At 46.2% G+C, this 19,162-nt stretch overlaps 1 protein-coding gene across 1 annotated transcript in view; it reads left to right on the forward strand.

The window, feature by feature from the left end:
* The first annotated feature begins 2,544 nt into the window (after positions 1-2,544).
* LOC146197225 (Na(+)/citrate cotransporter-like) overlaps positions 2,545-19,162 on the forward strand; it is a 38,628-nt gene continuing 22,010 nt past the window's right edge. Inside the window, exons 1-6 of the mRNA XM_084597144.1 lie at positions 2,545-2,922; positions 4,898-5,047; positions 9,261-9,376; positions 10,375-10,511; positions 14,524-14,544; positions 16,976-16,991. Coding sequence (XP_084453270.1) covers positions 2,599-2,922; positions 4,898-5,047; positions 9,261-9,376; positions 10,375-10,511; positions 14,524-14,544; positions 16,976-16,991 — 764 coding nt within the window. The 5' untranslated portion in view covers positions 2,545-2,598. The remainder of the gene's footprint in view (positions 2,923-4,897; positions 5,048-9,260; positions 9,377-10,374; positions 10,512-14,523; positions 14,545-16,975; positions 16,992-19,162) is intronic.

Below are 19,162 nucleotides of genomic sequence, written 5' to 3' on the forward strand. Positions count from 1 at the left end.
TGGAGGCGGTCTCGTACGGCGGAGCGGGAAACGTCGAAATTGTTCATTGCACTGCCTCAACCCAAATTTTCCCACTACCTACCGGCAGTGGCGCGCGCTGCAGAGAATGGCGAAAAAAAAAAAAAAAGCAAGAAAGAAATAAACTGCAAGGACCTCTTATTATTTTACTTTAAATGCTCTTCTGTCGTTTTTCGTCAAAACACTTTGCAAAATTCGAAATTGGCTCTATTATTTTGTAGTAATTACCTGTGAAAATTTCCATTTATTTATCAGTAAAGCTTGGTAAATCCCCCCATGTGGGCATGTGCCGTGTTTACAAAGGCCAAGAAGAAGAAGAAAAAAAGCTTACACGCACGTGACGTGCTCCCCTATCCCGTCTGGAGAAGAAGCGAAGGCTCATCTAACCTTGTTCTTTACTGTCGCAATATTTGGCCGCTATAATCAAAATGTTGAAATGGGTGAGTGAGCTGCAAATTGACAGTGTTAGGTGCATCTTACCTCCGCCCCTTTTTGGCCTGTATGCATGCGTTAATATTTTATCTAATGATCTGGCCTTGCTTCACGCTCTGAAGAAACGCGTCACCTCAATAATTCTGGCGGAGTGCTTTCTTGCGAACCACAAAAAAGAAAACCATCTGCCGCAAAATCAGGACAGTATAGCTGTTCTGAATTCCTATAATAATAGCCTGAAGCTTTCTAGCATAGTTGGAAAACGTTGCGCGCTGACTCAGTAACAAGCTGGCGTAGGATGATAATGTTTGGCCTGGCTCTCGACATCTTTTTTTTTTTTTATCCCCTCTTTTAGGATAGGATAGGATAGGAAATACGTTAGTTTCTCTAGGAGGGTCTTGTGCTAGTAGCAGAAGAGTTCCATCTTCCGCCTTCTCACAGGGTCGGTGCCCCTATTCCAGGGCTCCGCTGAGCTTCGCTGCTCGCTGGGAGTGCTGGATTAGACCTAGTTGGCAATCCAAATCGCCGCTGGAGAGCCGGCTCTCCCACTGTTCCGCACTCGGGTCTTTACGAAAGCTGTCGTTATTTCTGCATTGCCACGTGATGTGGTATAACGAAGGTGTGCTACCACACCATGGGCAGGTGTCCCGATATTGTGACGGGTAAATTTTGTTTAGGATATGCAGGTTAGGGAATGTTCCTGTCTGCAGTCTTCGCCAGTACACTGCCTCTTGTTGTTTTAGATCCCGATGAGGCGGCGGATAGGGGATCCGTACCCCCTTATAGTAATTCAGAATATCTGAGTACGTAGAGCCGACTCGCTCGGGTAGATCGTCCGATTGGGAGGAAGCTCGGCTCGTGTACCCTCGAGCTACCTGATCGGCGCGTTCGTTCCCCGCTATGTCGGTGTGTCCTGGCACCCAGTAGATGCTGTGTTTGACATTTGATGGGGTCGTGCTCTGGAGGAGCCTGAGCGCGGCGCGACCTATGCGGCCGTTCATGTAGTTACGGCACGCTTCTCTAGAATCTGTAAGAATGGTAAGGGACGTGTTGCTTCGATACCCGGCTACCACCGCAAGAGCAACGGCCAGCTCCTCCCCTTCGGTTACCGTGCATTCCCTGTCTGAGGCGCTAGCTAGTTCCTTTAGGTTGGAATCAATAGCTACCGCCACTGCGCTATTATGGGAGCTTCCTGTATACGGAGCCGCGTCCATGTATACCGTTGTGGATCCCCTCTTTTGTTCCCGTATGCTGCTGGCCAATGCGCTTTCCCGAGCGCTTCGGAGAAGCCAGAACAACAACATGGACCTCTACGAAACCAACCACCCAAACGGCACGAAAATGCCCCCGCCGCTTCCACATTGCTACGTACAATCGCTACGACTCTGGGCAGTAAACGTAACTAATCTATATAACCTTGTGCCTGGTGCAAATGGGACAGAATTGCAGCTGCACATTTAAGCTCCAAATTGCTATTTCTACTGCAGCTGCTGCTGCACACGCGTCATGTGAGGCGACACGCAACACATTTATTTTCGACATCTAGTGTGTGCGTGTTGCTATTCGAATATCAGTACAGGCTTACCAGCTAAAGGGACAGTTTGAGAGTTGTGACAGATCAATAAAAGACCAGCGCGGGAGAAACAAGAAAGTCAAAGTTGTGCTGTGTATCTCAGTTCCATCCTTTTTCATATAGGGTTACAAACTCGCCTGACAACCTATAGGCCTCCCTTACCAGTTAACGCTGTTGTAGGCACCCTTTCCTTTGTTTTCTGTATCCGCCTTGCGATTTTTTTTTTGATGCCTCGTGAATAGTTGTTGATATTTAATTGGGTTAAAGCTATTTGTGCTGTATGCGGTGTGATTTGGTCGTTTTTTATTTTTATTTTTTCGTTGCCCAAAATTTTGCGAAACTGTTTTTCCTCCCATACTCGCATCGCTTAGCCAACGCTCCTTGCAAATCGCGCTCGTATAGACTTCGATTTGAAAGGCTGTGTCAAGTGTTCCCCAGCCTTAACTTGACGGACTAAATGCCGGCCCATAACACTCCAGGTTTTCTCGCCACTATCTATGCAGGGCGAGACGAATCCTCGAGAGAGGCCGCCTGCGGGTCCATCACAGCCAACCTCCGCCGGAAGCGACCCGGTCATGAGCGGTACGGTCGTGAGCGACCCGGTCGTCAGTACCCGTGTCGGCAGCGGCCCGGTTGGCAGAGGCCCGGTTGGCAAAGGCCCGGTTGGCAGAGGCCCGGTCGGCAGCGGTCCGGTCGGCAGCAGATCCGCCGAGAGTCCGGCGCCTAAGACGTTAGCGTACACAGCTAAGGTCGGAACCTCCGCTCTGCGCTCCTCCATGAGAGCCATGGCGCGCATCATGATGCATGGTCACCAAGAGCGCCTAACGCGCGGCCGCATCGCTTTCGTCCTGATGGTGCCCATACTTCTGCTGCCGCTTCCCCTCTGCTACCGGAACAAGGTATGATCAATTGAGCACTACTTATAGCTCAGACCACTTTAATGAGAGCTCAAGGCTCTCACAATGTACCTACTACATCCCGCCGAGGCAGATATCGAGCCATTCATGGTAGCCCTCAGTTCATGATATTCAAGGTGTGGGCGCCAGCTTGCTTGTGTGATATAGGGATGTCCAGACAGGAAGGAAAGGTTGTATCAAGAATTTTATAAATTTTTGGTCCCTAATGCTGTAAAGTGATTGATTGAATGTCCTTTATTGAATGGGAAGGCTCATGGCCATGGATGGGGATAAAGGGGAGTAGACATAATCTTCATTGTTTAGGTCGTCACTCGAATCACATTGCTCTAACCAGGCCACTAAGCGAGCCATACTTGGCAAATATCATCTGTGTGTTAGCATCAGTTTCTAGAAGGGAACGGTAGTTCAGGCGGTAGGGTTCGATCTCGGGGCGTCCAGTAGAAAAAGCAGGGCAATCCCAAAGTAAATGAGATATGCCGCCGCAGGTTAGAGTCGTACAGTGGGGGCACGTAATCATTTTCTCCGTATACTGACGCCAGCGGGCCATAATACGAGGCGTGTAAAATGCGGCGGCACACGCCGCGGCTGCCTTGGCAGGTGGGATGTCCACATTTACTTCCCCACCCCCCTTGCTTCATCCTTATTCGACCTTGGGCGGGCAACTCACCCCTTCTCTTGCCCTTATGCACTATACTCGGACCAGTCTTCGTAGCCTCAGTCAGCATCGCATGCAGGTGGCCACACCTTTTACGAGAAGAACTTACGCATGCTGTAAAGTAATATTATATTGACGTAGTTTTCAGTAGTCAGCTTGAAAGCTGTTAAATTGGTTCAGAGGAAGGGAAAGGAGCAGTATCTGTCACACTTCTTTCTGTGGACACCTAAACCGCGCCGTAAGAGAAGGAAGGCGGGAGTGAAAGTGGAAAGAGAGAAAGAGGGGCCGTAGTGGAGGGCTACGGAGTAATTTCGACCACCTGGTGATCTTTAACGTGCGCTGACATCGCACAGCACACGGACGCCTCCATCGAAACGTAGCCGCCGCGGTCGGGATCGAACCCGGGTACTTCGGCACAGTAGTCGGGCGTCTTGCCCCTGCACCACCCCGGCGGGGCTGCAGGTTGTTCGCCGATTTGATTTTGCGCGCTTAAAATTTCTCCTAGAGCACTCCGCCGGTATGACATCTATTCCGTAAAATATACACATGTATAAAGGTTGCACTTTTTCTATATTCTACTGGGGTGCTGCTGTTACACGGAAGCGGCATTTTCCTGCTTATATCCTCCATTCTTCTGATGTGATATGCATCCCTCTTTTGAGCAACCGCCCATGTGTTACGATAAACCTGTGAGGTGTCTGGTGTACCTGGATAAAGATAATGCATTGCAAGTTGGGAGGATGTGAAGAGCAGCACGAAAGCATTGCTTCGTAATGTCGAAGCCTTGCTGCGATAAATGTGTTTTATAGTTGGAATAGGAAAGGAACGATCTACCGTCGGCATGGTTGCACCTTGTGTTCTCTAGAATCCTGTCTTTTTTTTTTTTTTTTCACATACTCAGCTGCCAATTTAAGTGGAGCTGTCCTCTACAAACGTGGGGTCTGCACACGGGTATATGCCAGGCGCGAGTGTTTCGATTACCAGTGTCACAGTCACGTCGTCTTAACTTTGCTCGTTTTCCAATAAGAACAGTTTGAGCTTCGCCTTGCGGTCGTCTCAATCGGCCACGCGATGAACTTGAGTGCGCTGTAATGAGATATGTTGAAACAGGCGCCAAAAGATGCTATCTGTACCCCAGCCTTTCTGGCTAAACGCATTGGTGTGATTCATCGGTCTCGACAAAATCGCCCTCTACAAAATCAACTAATCAGATATTTTTAATAACAACATTTACAAAACGCGTTTTCCAGCGGTACTTTTTCGATGACGTGAATTCATTCACTTTCTGTACTCTGTGTGCAGCCCAGCTGGTGCGGCTACTGCATGCTGATTATGGCTACTTACTGGGCGACTGAAGCCTTGCCGTTGCCGGTCACTGCCCTGCTGCCCATGGTGCTGTTCCCTCTCACGGGAACGCTCGACGCCGATGCCACCTCCATCAATTACTTCAACGTACGCTCTTCCTCGCGCTCACTTTTGGTTGGGGTTTAGAGAAGGTGGTGATCTTGTCGCGTCCTTGGGCACTGCCTTCATTGGGAACCTTTCTAAGCCCCCTCCCTTCTCCTGCACTTGTCAGCGGACCGAAAGAAGCCCTTTAGCGCTCTGTAGCAGCGGACATTTGGTTTTGGTTCCTACGCTAGTGGCTCCAGTGGGGCGAGTTACTAGAGCGATTTAGTATGCGTGTCTCACTATCCACTGCTGTGATCCACTTCCGCGGGGAACCTAGCTGCGCTTTCGCATGCAAAAGTGCGCGCCCTTCGAAGTCATCCGCGCATGCAGAGTTGCATGTCGAGGCTCCATTTTGCGATATTAGGTGCAGAGGTCATAACAGAGTTTTAGAACAGAATGACACTATCGGTAAGATGGAGAGGGAAATATCTAGGCGCCACTGCTCATGCGCAGAGCGCGAATGCATCTTGGTTTTTTGCCTTATAGGGTGTCGCTAACCCAAAACAAGCGAAATAGCGTGGCCCGCGAATTCCGGGTAGGGCCGAGCAAGATGGGGGCGTCCACTCGCCTCACACTGATTCCTGGTTGCCATTCACTCACTGTGTCTCAAGTTCACAGTAAATGAACTAAAAAAATGGTTTGTTTTATTCGCCTCAACATGCTCACGTCATGATAGTCAAGCGAAAACAGTTAGTACTCCTTCAAGGTTTCGATAGCTGCTAAGCTTAGCGAGTAAGCGCCGTATGGTCGCCGTAGGACGTGGCGTCGTAAACGCAACTTTGTTCAGATTTCAGCAAAATGCATTGTTTTTCTTAATTATTTGCTACTGCATTTTGCTTATGCTGCAGTAAATAAAAGTGCAGATAACCTTAAATTTTCCAGATTTAATAATAATAATAATAATTGGTTCACAGGAAGGGAAAGGCGCAGTATCTGTCGCACTTGCTATGTGGACACCTGAACCGCGCCGTAAGGGAAGGGATGAAGGTAGGAGTGAAAGTGGATAGAGAGAAAGGGGAGCCGTAGTGGAGGGCTACGGAGTAATTTCGACCACCTGGGGATCTTTAACGTGCGCTGACATCGCACAGCATGCGGACGCCACTTCGTTTCGCCTCCATCGAAACGCAGCCGCCGAGGTCGGGTTCGAACCAGGGAACTCCGGACAGTAGTCGGGCGTCTTACCACTGTACCACCCCGGCGGGGCTTTCCAGATTTACAATTTTCTATTTCAGGTTTGAGTCGAAATGTCCCTGCCAACGACTAATGTCATCCAGACGCGCACAGTTTCACTATTCTAAATCTCTCAATTTTTTGTGGCTATGCAGGCAGAGCTACAGAGCCAAAATGTATCAGCTCACTGCGCAGCAGAATATAGTCCCTTGATAAATTACGCGGGTCGTGCTCTAAAATAATATATTACAGAAATGCCTATGTTATTATTACATCAAGATTGTACTACAATATAGTCCAGTACAGCATTAGTGTAGTTTATTTTAAAATTAGTACATGACGCCGTGCAACGGGATAGCTGCGCCATCTGCTAGGAAGCTCCCGCAACGTACATCGTCTGCTGCTGCTGCGTCTACCCGTCGGTTTCTATGCGCTTTCACAATACGCTTGATCCGGCAGCGTACGTAGCGCGTGATATTCATTAACCGCGATTATCCGTTCACTTAAACCTTAATTAATGTAAAGAAAGGCATTTCTGCTTCGTTGGAGGCTCGGAAGCCATTATTTCAAGCAAAGGTTGAAGTGAAACCGAAACCGAACCTGGGGCCTGATATGCCACAACTACCAGAATTACATGGTGCAGTAGCATCATGACGAAAGCTCCGCCCCCCGTAGCCTTGGCTTCATAGCCAGAAAAACTTTTCCAACTCGCCGGACCAGCCGCCTTACCCACAACTATCACTGCCCCCTAACTCGGTTCTCCTTTTCTAAATCCCATTTACGGCGCCCACCTCCTCCAACGGAAGAAAAAAAATTATGGGCCCACTTAAAAGGTATGACGTGATAGCGTTGGCTACCACGTGACATATAATCTCCCGCTTTAGCCAAGCCGTATAAATTACGTGCATACTTGGCTTAGGAGTAGCGTGCCCGACTTGGCATCCAAGAGCACTGGAAGGTTGATTCTTATTCCACCTTTCCACATCAAGTGAGCAACCGGCTTTGGCATCTCCTCTCAACTTTATGATATCATATGGTCTCATTACGTTGCACAAACTATCGAAGAATCAGTGCTCGGCCATGTCAACTGCCAGCTACCACCTGTCAGAGCTATGCCCGTCATTTTTCTCTTACGATAACGACACCGAATTTCCTGCGTAACGTGTCTTGCCCTGTTCGCGACGCAAAGACCCAAATCAACTTTTTTTTTTAGAAAAACTAGGTATTTCCGACAATCTTGCGAAGTATTGTCTTGTATCATATATGATAAGCCGCGCAGTTAGGGGTATTTTTTGTGAAAATATAAAATTTTTCATAAGCCACTCTAATTGAACGAAAATTATGTCATAGATCACCGAGTGGTAATTTCTCTAAGAACAAAACATTTTTTAGAGGTGCAGACACACTAGATCTAAAGAAATTATTGCTGTAGCACACGGGCCGAATCTACATCTGTGGTACTTCCTGCAACACTTTCTGCACGTAAGCTTTTAGAACTGGCTGAGTTCTTGAAACAGAGTACCACTGCTGGTCCAAGTCAAACTATATTGCCCGAGTACCGAAGGGCTATGCACAGCGCGTCCACCTCGTTATATCCAAAGGGGTGAAAGTCTGCATAGGTAGCCTTAAAAACCCCGCAGTGGCACCATACTGTGCCAATTTGTTGGTTGCCTTGAGGAGAGCTTTTAGTTTTTATTTATTTTGTTCAGCTGATTTTCTTCCAGCTGTTATCTCTATCATCGTGATCTTGTAATAGGCCGGTAAAAACAGTTCGTTTTCTTGTACCGTCGTGCGTTTCTCATGGGAATTTTTTTTTAATTTTCTTTGCATTAGATTATGTTTTTCTTTTGCCCTGCGCTGGTTGTCGCACGTTTTTCTTTCTCTTACTAACTGGAGATTATCGTCTTTTAAATTTGCAGTCAGTATGCTCTATAATGAGCTCTAGTACTTTTTCATTGTAGCTGTCGAATGAGCGCGGGACCTCATTTTCGGTTCTGCCATGCAATGCGCTTGAGTCCTACTACTACTCTGATTAGAATAAGTAAATAATTAAGAAGCGCAAGTAATCCTAATTACAAAAAGCGCGTAAGCCATTCAAGTGCAGTGAATTATTATTTTTTCCTACACAAATTATGAAACAATCATAAAGTGACAAATATTAGCCCTACCTGCATGCTGTGTCATATCTGATACATGAATGAATTCCCTTCTCAGAATGCAATCTGAAGGATTATCGGGCACATTATGCCGTAGTTGGACTAAATATCAAGAATTACCTAATAATTCTTTAAAAGCTCTGCTTCCATTCAGAATGAAGAAAATCTTTCATCGGCCCATCGAACTTCCGAAAGAAATATAAAGCACTTCCTCCTTTCACATTTGAAAGAAAATCACTAAATAATCATTTCAAATATTCACTTACTGCGCACATGGATTCCAGACAGTACACTCTGTGTTACAAAATAAGCAAGGTTCCTTTCTTGCAGTTCAGAATAATTTCGAACAAAAGAAACGCACTGTATCATATAAGATACACTACGCTGCAAGAGGTTAACGATGTCACTTTGAAAAGGGCTCTTGCGGATATTGCTGTGACGGCGCATTTCACTGTACGTTCAGCCGCTCCCACCATCGTCTCTCTCCGCAACTGAAATGATTCGACAGGAGCAGTCAAGTCTAATCATGAGAATTCGCCTCTGTGGTACTGTGCTAAATGACACACTGTCGGTAAAGGCAGCTAGGCTGTTTTATTTATTCTAAATGACGGGGAAATGCGCATTAAAGTCGTCATCCCACGTCAAGACAGATGCTCCGTGAATTAATTTCTGGCGACGTGCTGTGTTCGATGTGCTTTAAAGTAGTCTCCACGTGTTTGCGTCGATGGCTGGCTTGCGAACATCGGTCACGAAACGACAGCATCAACCACAGAAAATGTGCATTTCGCGCGTTGCTTTCCTGTCTCAGTGCGTGCAAATGCATTTGTAGAAACAATAATAGGCGCGAGTGATGTACAGACTCTCGAATTGCACATGTTGCACCTTTTCAGAACATCGGCGTGGTTATCTTCAGTTCCCTGGTGTTCGCCACTGCCGTGCAAGTAACGCATCTTGACCAGCGAATAGCCCTCAACGCGCTCCGCGTGTTTGGCACCAGCCATGAAATGTGAGTGTAAGCCCCAGAGCGCCTCTTCACTTTCGCCAGCCGCGCGTTGAGCACCGGTGTCGTGTAGCGTGGACCACAAATACCCGCGTCGTGCTGTCCGCGCTTGGGTTTGTTCTCTGGCTCTCTGACGTTCATATGGGGCAAGAGAGCAAACTCATATACTTCGCTTGCAAGCAATAAGCCGCTAATGATTTATAAAGTGTCCTTACTTTCCTCCTCAGCTAGTAAGCCAAGAAGCTTCTGGTTTGGTTTGATTTGCGGGGTTTAACGTACCAAAGGGACTCAAGCTGCGAGAGACGCCATCGTGAAGGGCTCCGCAAATTTCAACCATCTGGGGCTCTATAACTTACGCTGACATCACACAGCACATGGACGCCTCGCTTTTAGCATTCATAGAGAAACAGGCGCCGTGGCAGGGATTCGATCCCGCATCCTTAGGCACAGTTGTAGAGCGCCCTGACCACAGCGTCACCGCAGCGGGGCGCATTGAAGATGCTCCGTATACTGCATATGTAATTCCATCCCAGGTTGATTCTGGGGTGAGATGGTAAATTGAGCACACTCATCCGTATTTCGCAACTGTGAACATTAGCCGAAAGTACACTCACCGCGCCTTAAGGAAAGGGGGAAGGTGGGAGTGAAAGTGGAAAGAGAGAAAGAGGAGCCGTTAGTGAAGGGCTACGAAGTAATTTCGACCACCTGGGGATCTTTAACGTGCGATGTCAGCGCACGTTAAAGATCCCCAGGTGGTCGAAATTACTCCGTAGCATCCCCTACGGCTCCTCTTTCTTTCCACTTTCACTCCCACCTTCCACCTTTCCTTAAGGCGCGGTTGAGGTGTCCACATGAAACAAGTGAGACAGTTACCATGCCTTTCCCTTCCTATAAATCAATCAGTTTTACACTAGTGTAGTACGCAGTGTTTCGCAGGGTACAATTATGATGAGTGCGTGCTACACAATGCGTGGCTCCTAACTCTGTGTCCTCTGCGAGCGCAGGTTGATGCTTGGCTTCATGATAATCACCATGTTCCTGTCGATGTGGATCCCGAACACTGCAGCCACGTCCATCATGTGTCCCATCGTCATGACCGTCGTCGACTACATGCGAGAAACTGCCACCTCAGCACGAAAAAGTAAACGCATTCACGCCAAAATCGACGCCCAGAATGTATCTTATCGCCACCTAGCGACGCCAAAACTGTTTTAAAACAATGTTCCGGTTGGTTGGTTGGTTGGTTGGTTGGTTCATAGGAAGGGAAAGGCGCAGTATCTGTCACACTTGCTCTGTGGACACCTGAACCGCGCCGTAAGGGAAGGGATGAAGGTGGGAGTGAAAGTGGATAGAGAGAAAGGGGGCCGTGGTGGAGGGCTACGGAGTAATTTCGACCACCTGGGGATCTTTAACGTGCGCTGACATCGCACAGCACACGGACGCCACTTCGTTTCGCCTCCATCGAAACGCAGCCGCCGAGGCCGGGATTCGATCCCGGGAACTCCGGCACAGTAGTCGGGCGTCTTACCACTGCACCACCCCGGCGGGGCAGCAATGTTCCGGCCAGAAACAGTAATCCGTTGCGTAAGTGACGTCGTCGACACGCTTATTGATGAGAGTGTGCAGAAACAGTAATCCGTTGCGTAAGTGACGTCGTCGACACACTTATTGATGAGAGTGTGCAGAAACAGTAATCCGTTGCTTAAGTGACGTCGTCGACACACTTATTGATGAGAGTGTGCAGAAACAGTAATCCGTTGCGTAAGTGACGTCGTCGACACACTTATTGATGAGAGTGTGCAGAAACAGTAATCCGTTGCGTAAGTGACGTCGTCGACACACTTATTGATGAGAGTGTGCAGAAACAGTAATCCGTTGCGTAAGTGACGTCGTCGACACACTTATTGATGAGAGTGTGCAGAAACAGTAATCCGTTGCGTAAGTGACGTCGTCGACACACTTATTGATGAGAGTGTGCAGAAACAGTAATCCGTTGCGTAAGTGACGTCGTCGACACACTTATTGATGAGAGTGTGCAGAAACAGTAATCCGTTGCGTAAGTGACGTCGTCGACACACTTATTGATGAGAGTGTGCAGAAACAGTAATCCGTTGCGTAAGTGACGTCGTCGACACACTTATTGATGAGAGTGTGCAGAAACAGTAATCCGTTGCGTAAGTGACGTCGTCGACACACTTATTGATGAGAGTGTGCAGAAACAGTAATCCGTTGCGTAAGTGACGTCGTCGACACACTTATTGATGAGAGTGTGCAGAAACAGTAATCCGTTGCGTAAGTGACGTCGTCGACACACTTATTGATGAGAGTGTGCAGAAACAGTAATCCGTTGCGTAAGTGACGTCGTCGACACACTTATTGATGAGAGTGTGCAGAAACAGTAATCCGTTGCGTAAGTGACGTCGTCGACACACTTATTGATGAGAGTGTGCAGAAACAGTAATCCGTTGCGTAAGTGACGTCGTCGACACACTTATTGATGAGAGTGTGCAGAAACAGTAATCCGTTGCGTAAGTGACGTCGTCGACACACTTATTGATGAGAGTGTGCAGAAACAGTAATCCGTTGCGTAAGTGACGTCGTCGACACGCTTATTGATGAGAGTGTGCAGAAACAGTAATCCGTTGCGTAAGTGACGTCGTCGACACACTTATTGATGAGAGTGTGCAGAAACAGTAATCCGTTGCGTAAGTGACGTCGTCGACACACTTATTGATGAGAGTGTGCAGAAACAGTAATCCGTTGCGTAAGTGACGTCGTCGACACACTTATTGATGAGAGTGTGCAGAAACAGTAATCCGTTGCGTAAGTGACGTCGTCGACACACTTATTGATGAGAGTGTGCAGAAACAGTAATCCGTTGCGTAAGTGACGTCGTCGACACACTTATTGATGAGAGTGCGCAGAAACAGTAATCCGTTGCGTAAGTGACGTCGTCGACACACTTATTGATGAGAGTGTGCAGAAACAGTAATCCGTTGCGTAAGTGACGTCGTCGACACACTTATTGATGAGAGTGTGCAGAAACAGTAATCCGTTGCGTAAGTGACGTCGTCGACACACTTATTGATGAGAGTGTGCAGAAACAGTAATCCGTTGCGTAAGTGACGTCGTCGACACACTTATTGATGAGAGTGTGCAGAAACAGTAATCCGTTGCGTAAGTGACGTCGTCGACACGCTTATTGATGAGAGTGTGCAGAAAAAGTAATCCGTTGCGTAAGTGACGCCGTCGACACGCTTATTGATGAGAGTGTGCAGAAAGTGACTCTCTCAGCGAATTACTGTTTCTGCACACTCTCATCAACAAGTGTGTCGACGACGTCACTTACGCAACGGATCACAACACGCTCATGGAGCCCAATGTATACCTGTATGTGTAAACACTTTTTGACAGCGAGTTACTGTTTCTGCACACTCTCATCAATAAGCGTGTCGGCGACGTCACTTACGCAACGAATCACAACATTCTTATGCAGTCCAATGTATACCTGTATGTGTAAACAAATTTTGACAATCTACTTGTAAAGAACTCGAGAACGCAGATGACTTGCCCCTCAGCGCTGAGGACATGAGGCCCGCCACGTTGTCTTCGCAGACGATCAGTGAAGTTACGAGATTATTATGTGTGAACTAGGAACACAATTGAAAGAAGAGCAGAACTCATGTTAATTCGCTTAGCTTTCCTCTGGACGTGCAGAAGCAAACAGGTATTCAGTGCTTCTCGGCCACCGCCGTAGACGTTGGAGCAGAGCTGTTGATACATGAGTCCGCAAATTTAACTCACCGAGCCATCGCTTCATTTAGATCACGTGTCCACTCTGCCAGGTTACTTAGCAAGGGGTCGCTCTGTCCCCCTTGGAACGGTTGTTCAAAATAAAAGCCTCTCTAGCTGATCACGTGCCGTAGCTTTCCATCGCGGGCAAGTTAAAATGAAATAAGGCAGAGGTTGGGCTAAAGCGCACTTACTGCACGTGTCTTGTACACTATAACGCACGTGCAACACAAAAAATTAACTCGCTACAAAAACATGTTAAAATATTCCTTGTACAACTTACTTGCACAAGGAATGCAATTGGTAGAATGTTAAACAAGTTGAAAAGTGCCAAAAGGAATTATCACATTAGTCGTACTTTGTCGGCTGCCAACGAATGTCATGAAACAACGCCCAAGTGATAATAACACCACAGTGACTCTAGATAAATCAATGAAACTGGAAGTCGTTTGGAAGATTGAATTTTATGTAAAAGAATTTGGTCATCATCTGAAGGCGCCACCAGAGCTTGGGGAGATCCCCAGTTCAGACAGACTCTGAGCATTCAGCATAGCACCACAGGGCTCGAGTATGCTTCAGCTGCTTGGAATTCTCACCCAAAAGTACTGCATGGCAATCTTGAAAAAACAAAACTTGCGGCACTTTTTATCTGTGGCAGATATAGGAGGACCCATTCGATCGCCGAAACGTTGCAGTTCTACAACTTTCAGCCGCTAGAAGTAAGAACAAAAAAGCAAAGGTTAATAATGTTACATCAATACTGCATAGACTTTTACTTTTACTTTTACTTTACTTTTACATTTACTTTTACCCACCTGATAAGGGTAGCACCGGGTTGAATCATAATGAATCATCCCATACTTCGCTCGAATTGACATATTTAGCTTTTTTGTTTTCCTTGACGTAATAGATATCCGCAGTAAATTGCCTACTTATGTTGCACGAAGTGCCAATAAGACAGCATTCCAGACAAGTCTCGACCAACAGTTTAAATGAAGGCCAACTTACTGTTGCCTATGTGTCGCGTCAGATTACTTCATTCTTTTCTTTTTTGCTCTTTATACTATATTTTTCCTGCACAGCAGCTCTTTTGAAATTCTGTTGTATAAGTCTAAATGTTCGTTACTGTATTATGCATATTTAAAATCCTAGTATCCGTTGTTGTTTTTGTCTGATTCCTTCCCTGCCATTACTCTGAATAAGAGTTAACGGTAGAAATAAGTAAATAAGCTTAAGAGGTATTTCCACATATCTGTCTTCGCTGTGCCACTTGGTATTGCCAGGCACAGATATTGTTGCCGTCTCTCCGGCTGGAGAGAAGGGGGGACTTCAAGAGTCTTTCTCCAATTTTTCTTTCGCAGCCCGGACGCGTACCACGGGTGGTGGCATGCGTGTGGAAACCGGGTAAGCAAACATTACATGAGTATATTCTATTTCTTTTCGAATGATAGCATGTCTGGGATGCATTTAATCATCACTAATGAGGATAGCTCCCCATAATGCCGTGTTGATTTATTCGTGCTCCCGATGTTAGGTTAGCCGCTGAAGTAGGCGTTCTGATTTTGGTGGGTATTTGGGCGACCAATGCGACGAGCTGGACACTCGCGATATGAAACGCTACATTTACGCTCTAAATATGTTGGCGCCTACGTATTCTTTACCGTTAATATTCGCCACGAAAACCACTATCTCCGCACGAACTGTGCGGCTTAACGGTCCTGTAAGCGTGTTTCACCCTAAGGTATGTATATATGCGGCGAAGACCACTTCTCCACAAACTTCTCAACTTAAACATCGTGCAAATGTGTCTCAGCCCCGCTGCTAGGGCGTAGTGGTTAAGATGCCCGACTACTGTGCCGGAGTACCTGAGTCTGAACCCGACCGCCGGCGGCTGCGATTCAATGAAGGCAAAACGAAAAGGCTTCTGTGTACTGTGCGATATCAGTTGTTGCGACTGCAGGAAAAAGGAAAGCAAAATGACCGCGCCTGCTAAGCCACCAACGCTGCCTCGTGTGGACCGAGGAAAGATGAATGAAAGAAAAAGATAAACGGAAAGAGAGGGAGGAAGGGAAGAAGGGAGAGAGAAAGACGGAACATTGCAACAGCTGTCGTTCGCCACCGAAGTGGCGGCGGGTGCAATGACGCCGTTGGCAAACGAGCCCCTACCGCCAACTGCGCAGGTCTCTGATTACCAGCACCGTAGGGCCTACAGCAGCCACCCAACTGCCAATGAAAGATTCCCACGTAGTCGAAATTACTCCGCAGCCCTCCACGACGGCACCTATTTCTCTATTTCCGCTCTCACTTCCATCCTCCTACTCTCCCTTATAGCGTGGTTCAGGTGTCTACGGAAAAACTGCGACAGATACTGCGCCTTGCCTTTCCTGTAGGTTAATTATGATAATCTTTCACCCTAAGCTTTTCACATATGCTGCAAAGACCACTTTTCGGCAATATGTTCGACTGAATCGTTTTGCAAGTGTGTTTCACCCTAAGCTTCCAACATATGCAGCGAAGACCCCTTCTCGACCAGATTATCTGTTCCTTAAATGGGACCAGAATAATTTCGAGACAGGATCGCCCATCTGTATGAAACCGAAAGGTCACTGTCGCAGCATCATTCGATTCGAAAATTTTCGGTGTACTTGGTCGCGTAGTGTACTGAGCTGATTACGGCGTACAGGTGGAGGCTCATAAGTCAGTTCGAATCCCTCTCGCTAACTAGACTACTGGGTGTATGCCACTTCGGCAGCGGAATGGTATAACACCACCTACAACTCTACATAAAGAGCGGAGGCATCAGAATTGCGATAAGAAAGAATAAATGGTGCGCCAGAAACGACTCGAACCCTAGACGTTATCTTGGGTCAAACCCCAGATCTTGATTTAGGACTAGAACCCTTGACCATAAATTTGGACTTAAACCATCTACTTTCTTTATCTTTAAACCCACAGACACTAGTACGTCACAGTTACTTCACACAACGTCCGGTACCACTTCATGCGTACAACTTCCGTGACACTTTCTAAGGACCCGAATTTTCTCATGAGCCACATAAGACTTGCACCTTAATAACACTGTCATTGCAAGTTTTGTAGGCTAAAAATATGCGGTGCACAGGCATTTTGTTTGCAACTATGGACTAAGAACACATTATCCTACCTTATCCTACTGTGTTTTTGGAACAGTCGCATTCGGGCGACAAAAAAGGTGTGCTCGTGCATGCCGCGCATACAAGAAATACCTAAATGTCATGGGGTAAGAGTGCAGACTAGTTTGTGTTCCAAGGTAAATATCAGCACAACACAGGAAAAAACGCAATGGAGACAACTTGACGCGGAAGCGCTGGTCAGGGCTTATGTAAACTCTCTCCGTTGTCTTTTGCAGTGTTACGCTAATATTTATCATAGAGTTCATGAAGCATCGTGCGGATACCTAGAGGGCAACACTAGAGCCTAAATTGTTTATCTTCCCCCAATATGCAAATAGCTGTTAACAATGTATTAATATTTGACCGAAAATATGAATTACTCTGCAGAAATACTTCTTTCACTTAAGGCGTTACTCTGTTAGCTTCAAAACGCGTATGATATCAAACGCTTAATAAAGTCGTGTGGAACTTTAGTCTGCAGCGACTGCCGCATAGAATTGCGCTGTGAAATGTAGACCGCTTTTAGAGGTTCCTCTCTTACCTAACGAAACGCTAACTAAGATAACATTATAGCCTCGAGAGTTTTGGTGGTTTTACCATGCCGGATATAGAATATGATCAAATAGGTCATCTCGTTTACTGTTTGCATTATTCAGCAGAGTGACACAGTACGTTGCGCACCATGGCCTATTGATAACTGCTGTTTCTTTAACTTATATCCTATTATGGTAAGGAATTCGGTAAGCAACAGAAACACGTGCGATTAAAAATTCTATTGTCACGCTTAAAAACACAGCTCCTTTTCTTCCTGTAAAATTCAAAACTTTGATCCAGAATTTCAGGTCTCACTCTAGGGATAATAGGACTTATAAAAACATGATACCAAGTCCAGTGGTTGATACCGTACTTAAAAGAAGGCTATTACAAAAAGGGCGGAAAACGACACGTCATTGTCTATGCAGACTTCTGGAAAACTCTTCGGTTATGCGGAATAATCGCGTTTTGTGTGCAGGTATCAACAACCGCTCTCGCCTACACAGACAGAGCCTGATTATTTTGATACATGATCATCAACGTGCCAAGCGTCTTCGCTCGCAAGGTCTGATTAACGGGCTCATCCTTCGCAAGTAGCCGACTAATAGTCGCCAGAACTTAAAAAGTACCAGTGGAACCTAAGGACGCCGGCAAATAAGCGAGGTGTTTGACGCGGTCTTGACGCAAGCTTGTTCCAATGGCAGTTAGCGTTATTGCGAAATATCCACGTTGACTGTCACTGATTGTAATAACTACAGCTACGGGAGAAGCGACAGCGTAATAGCAATTTCATATTTGATGCGAGGAAATGCCCAAGCAACTGTGTGAACCTGGCACTTGGTTTCAAAGACTCTACGTAACTGGTGTCTAGTGTAACCGCTGGATGGCAGAAAATGAATTTTAAAAAGGCGACGCTTGTGGAGAAGACGCCGCAGCTGCGCTAGAGTATGAGAAAACTGCCGCGCAGACAATGACGCTTTTCTCTCACTACATTGAGACCCTTCAGGCGCCTGCTCATGCTGCCGACAGCCATCTTTCTACAAAGACAATAGTTTTGCCTGAGAATTTAGCCGAATTACCTTTGGACTTAACCATTGATTCTGTCACTGAACTTGCCAGCCTCGTTACCTGGAACCTCGGCTAGAAAAAAAAAATAGGAACAAGCGGTGGGAAGGCTAGATCATATCTTTAAAAAATAATAAATAATTTATTTCCTTTTTTAACAAATCAACATTCACCTTACACCTCTTTGTGCCTGCAAGAAGCCTGTTTTATGAAATCGCCTCCGCCCACAGCATTTGTATAGTAACTCATCTGGTTGTTTTGGACCTTTCATTTTGTACTAGCTACGGCAGAGAGCATTTATAGATTTTTAGGGCTGTACCAGGTGGCGTTTAGCATGCAACGCCTAAGCAGAGTTGATCTGTAGAAGTGAATGTCTTTTTAAGTACAGTCTTATTCATATGCCAATGACCAGCGTTTCCTGCCTTAAATCTTGCACAAGAATACTTAAAAAAAGCCCAGTGCGTCTCACCATCACGAATGCAATTCTCCAATGTAAGTTTATTTCATAAAATAAAACAAAAAAACTCCAAATAAACCATTGTTTAAAGAATTTATGAAAATTAGACGAAATATCGGCATCTAGCTGCTTTCCTTTGCTCATACGCGTACTTGTGTGCAACATTAATATCGCTCCGTTCGTGTTCCGAAAATTGTGTCTGTCGGACAGTGCTGCCCCATTTATAACATCTCAAACTATTATCAACGTTACCTTCATGTGACTATGCGTGTATGCATGTTCTGACTCCTTGCCTAATTTTCCTTGGCTTTGTGTTACTGTTACATTGGCGTTACGTTCACAATGTACAATCCGATGTGCTATTACGTGACGTCAGCTGTGGCAATTGATTTTGTCATAACTAGGAGTTATGCAAACTTGTAACTATGTTCTAATTTTCCTCGCTGCCTTCCTTTTTTTTTCTTTTTTTTACACTGTCTACTCTGCTGGCATCCCCGCACTGGTGACAGGACCTAAGAGGGCACTAAGGACGAATTAACGCTTGCCTGTATCAGTACGTAACTGCGTCATAACGACAAAAATGTTCCCCCATTTATAGCAGAGCATTTGTGCTATTGTGTAAAGCCAAAAATGAAATACACAGACATCGTTGTTTCATCTTTTTCTACAATTTAACTCTGCATGATGTAGTTAAGGCTGGTTATGAGTCATCAATCTTTTATGCTAGGCTACACCGCCTTTCGATTCAAAGCTGTGACCACGAAGTCGTTGACATCGTGTGTTTGTATTAAG

This window comes from Amblyomma maculatum, chromosome 3, assembly GCF_055883805.1.
Source record: "Amblyomma maculatum isolate TAMU_Amacu chromosome 3, ASM5588380v1, whole genome shotgun sequence".
NCBI classification, from domain to species: domain Eukaryota; kingdom Metazoa; phylum Arthropoda; class Arachnida; order Ixodida; family Ixodidae; genus Amblyomma; species Amblyomma maculatum.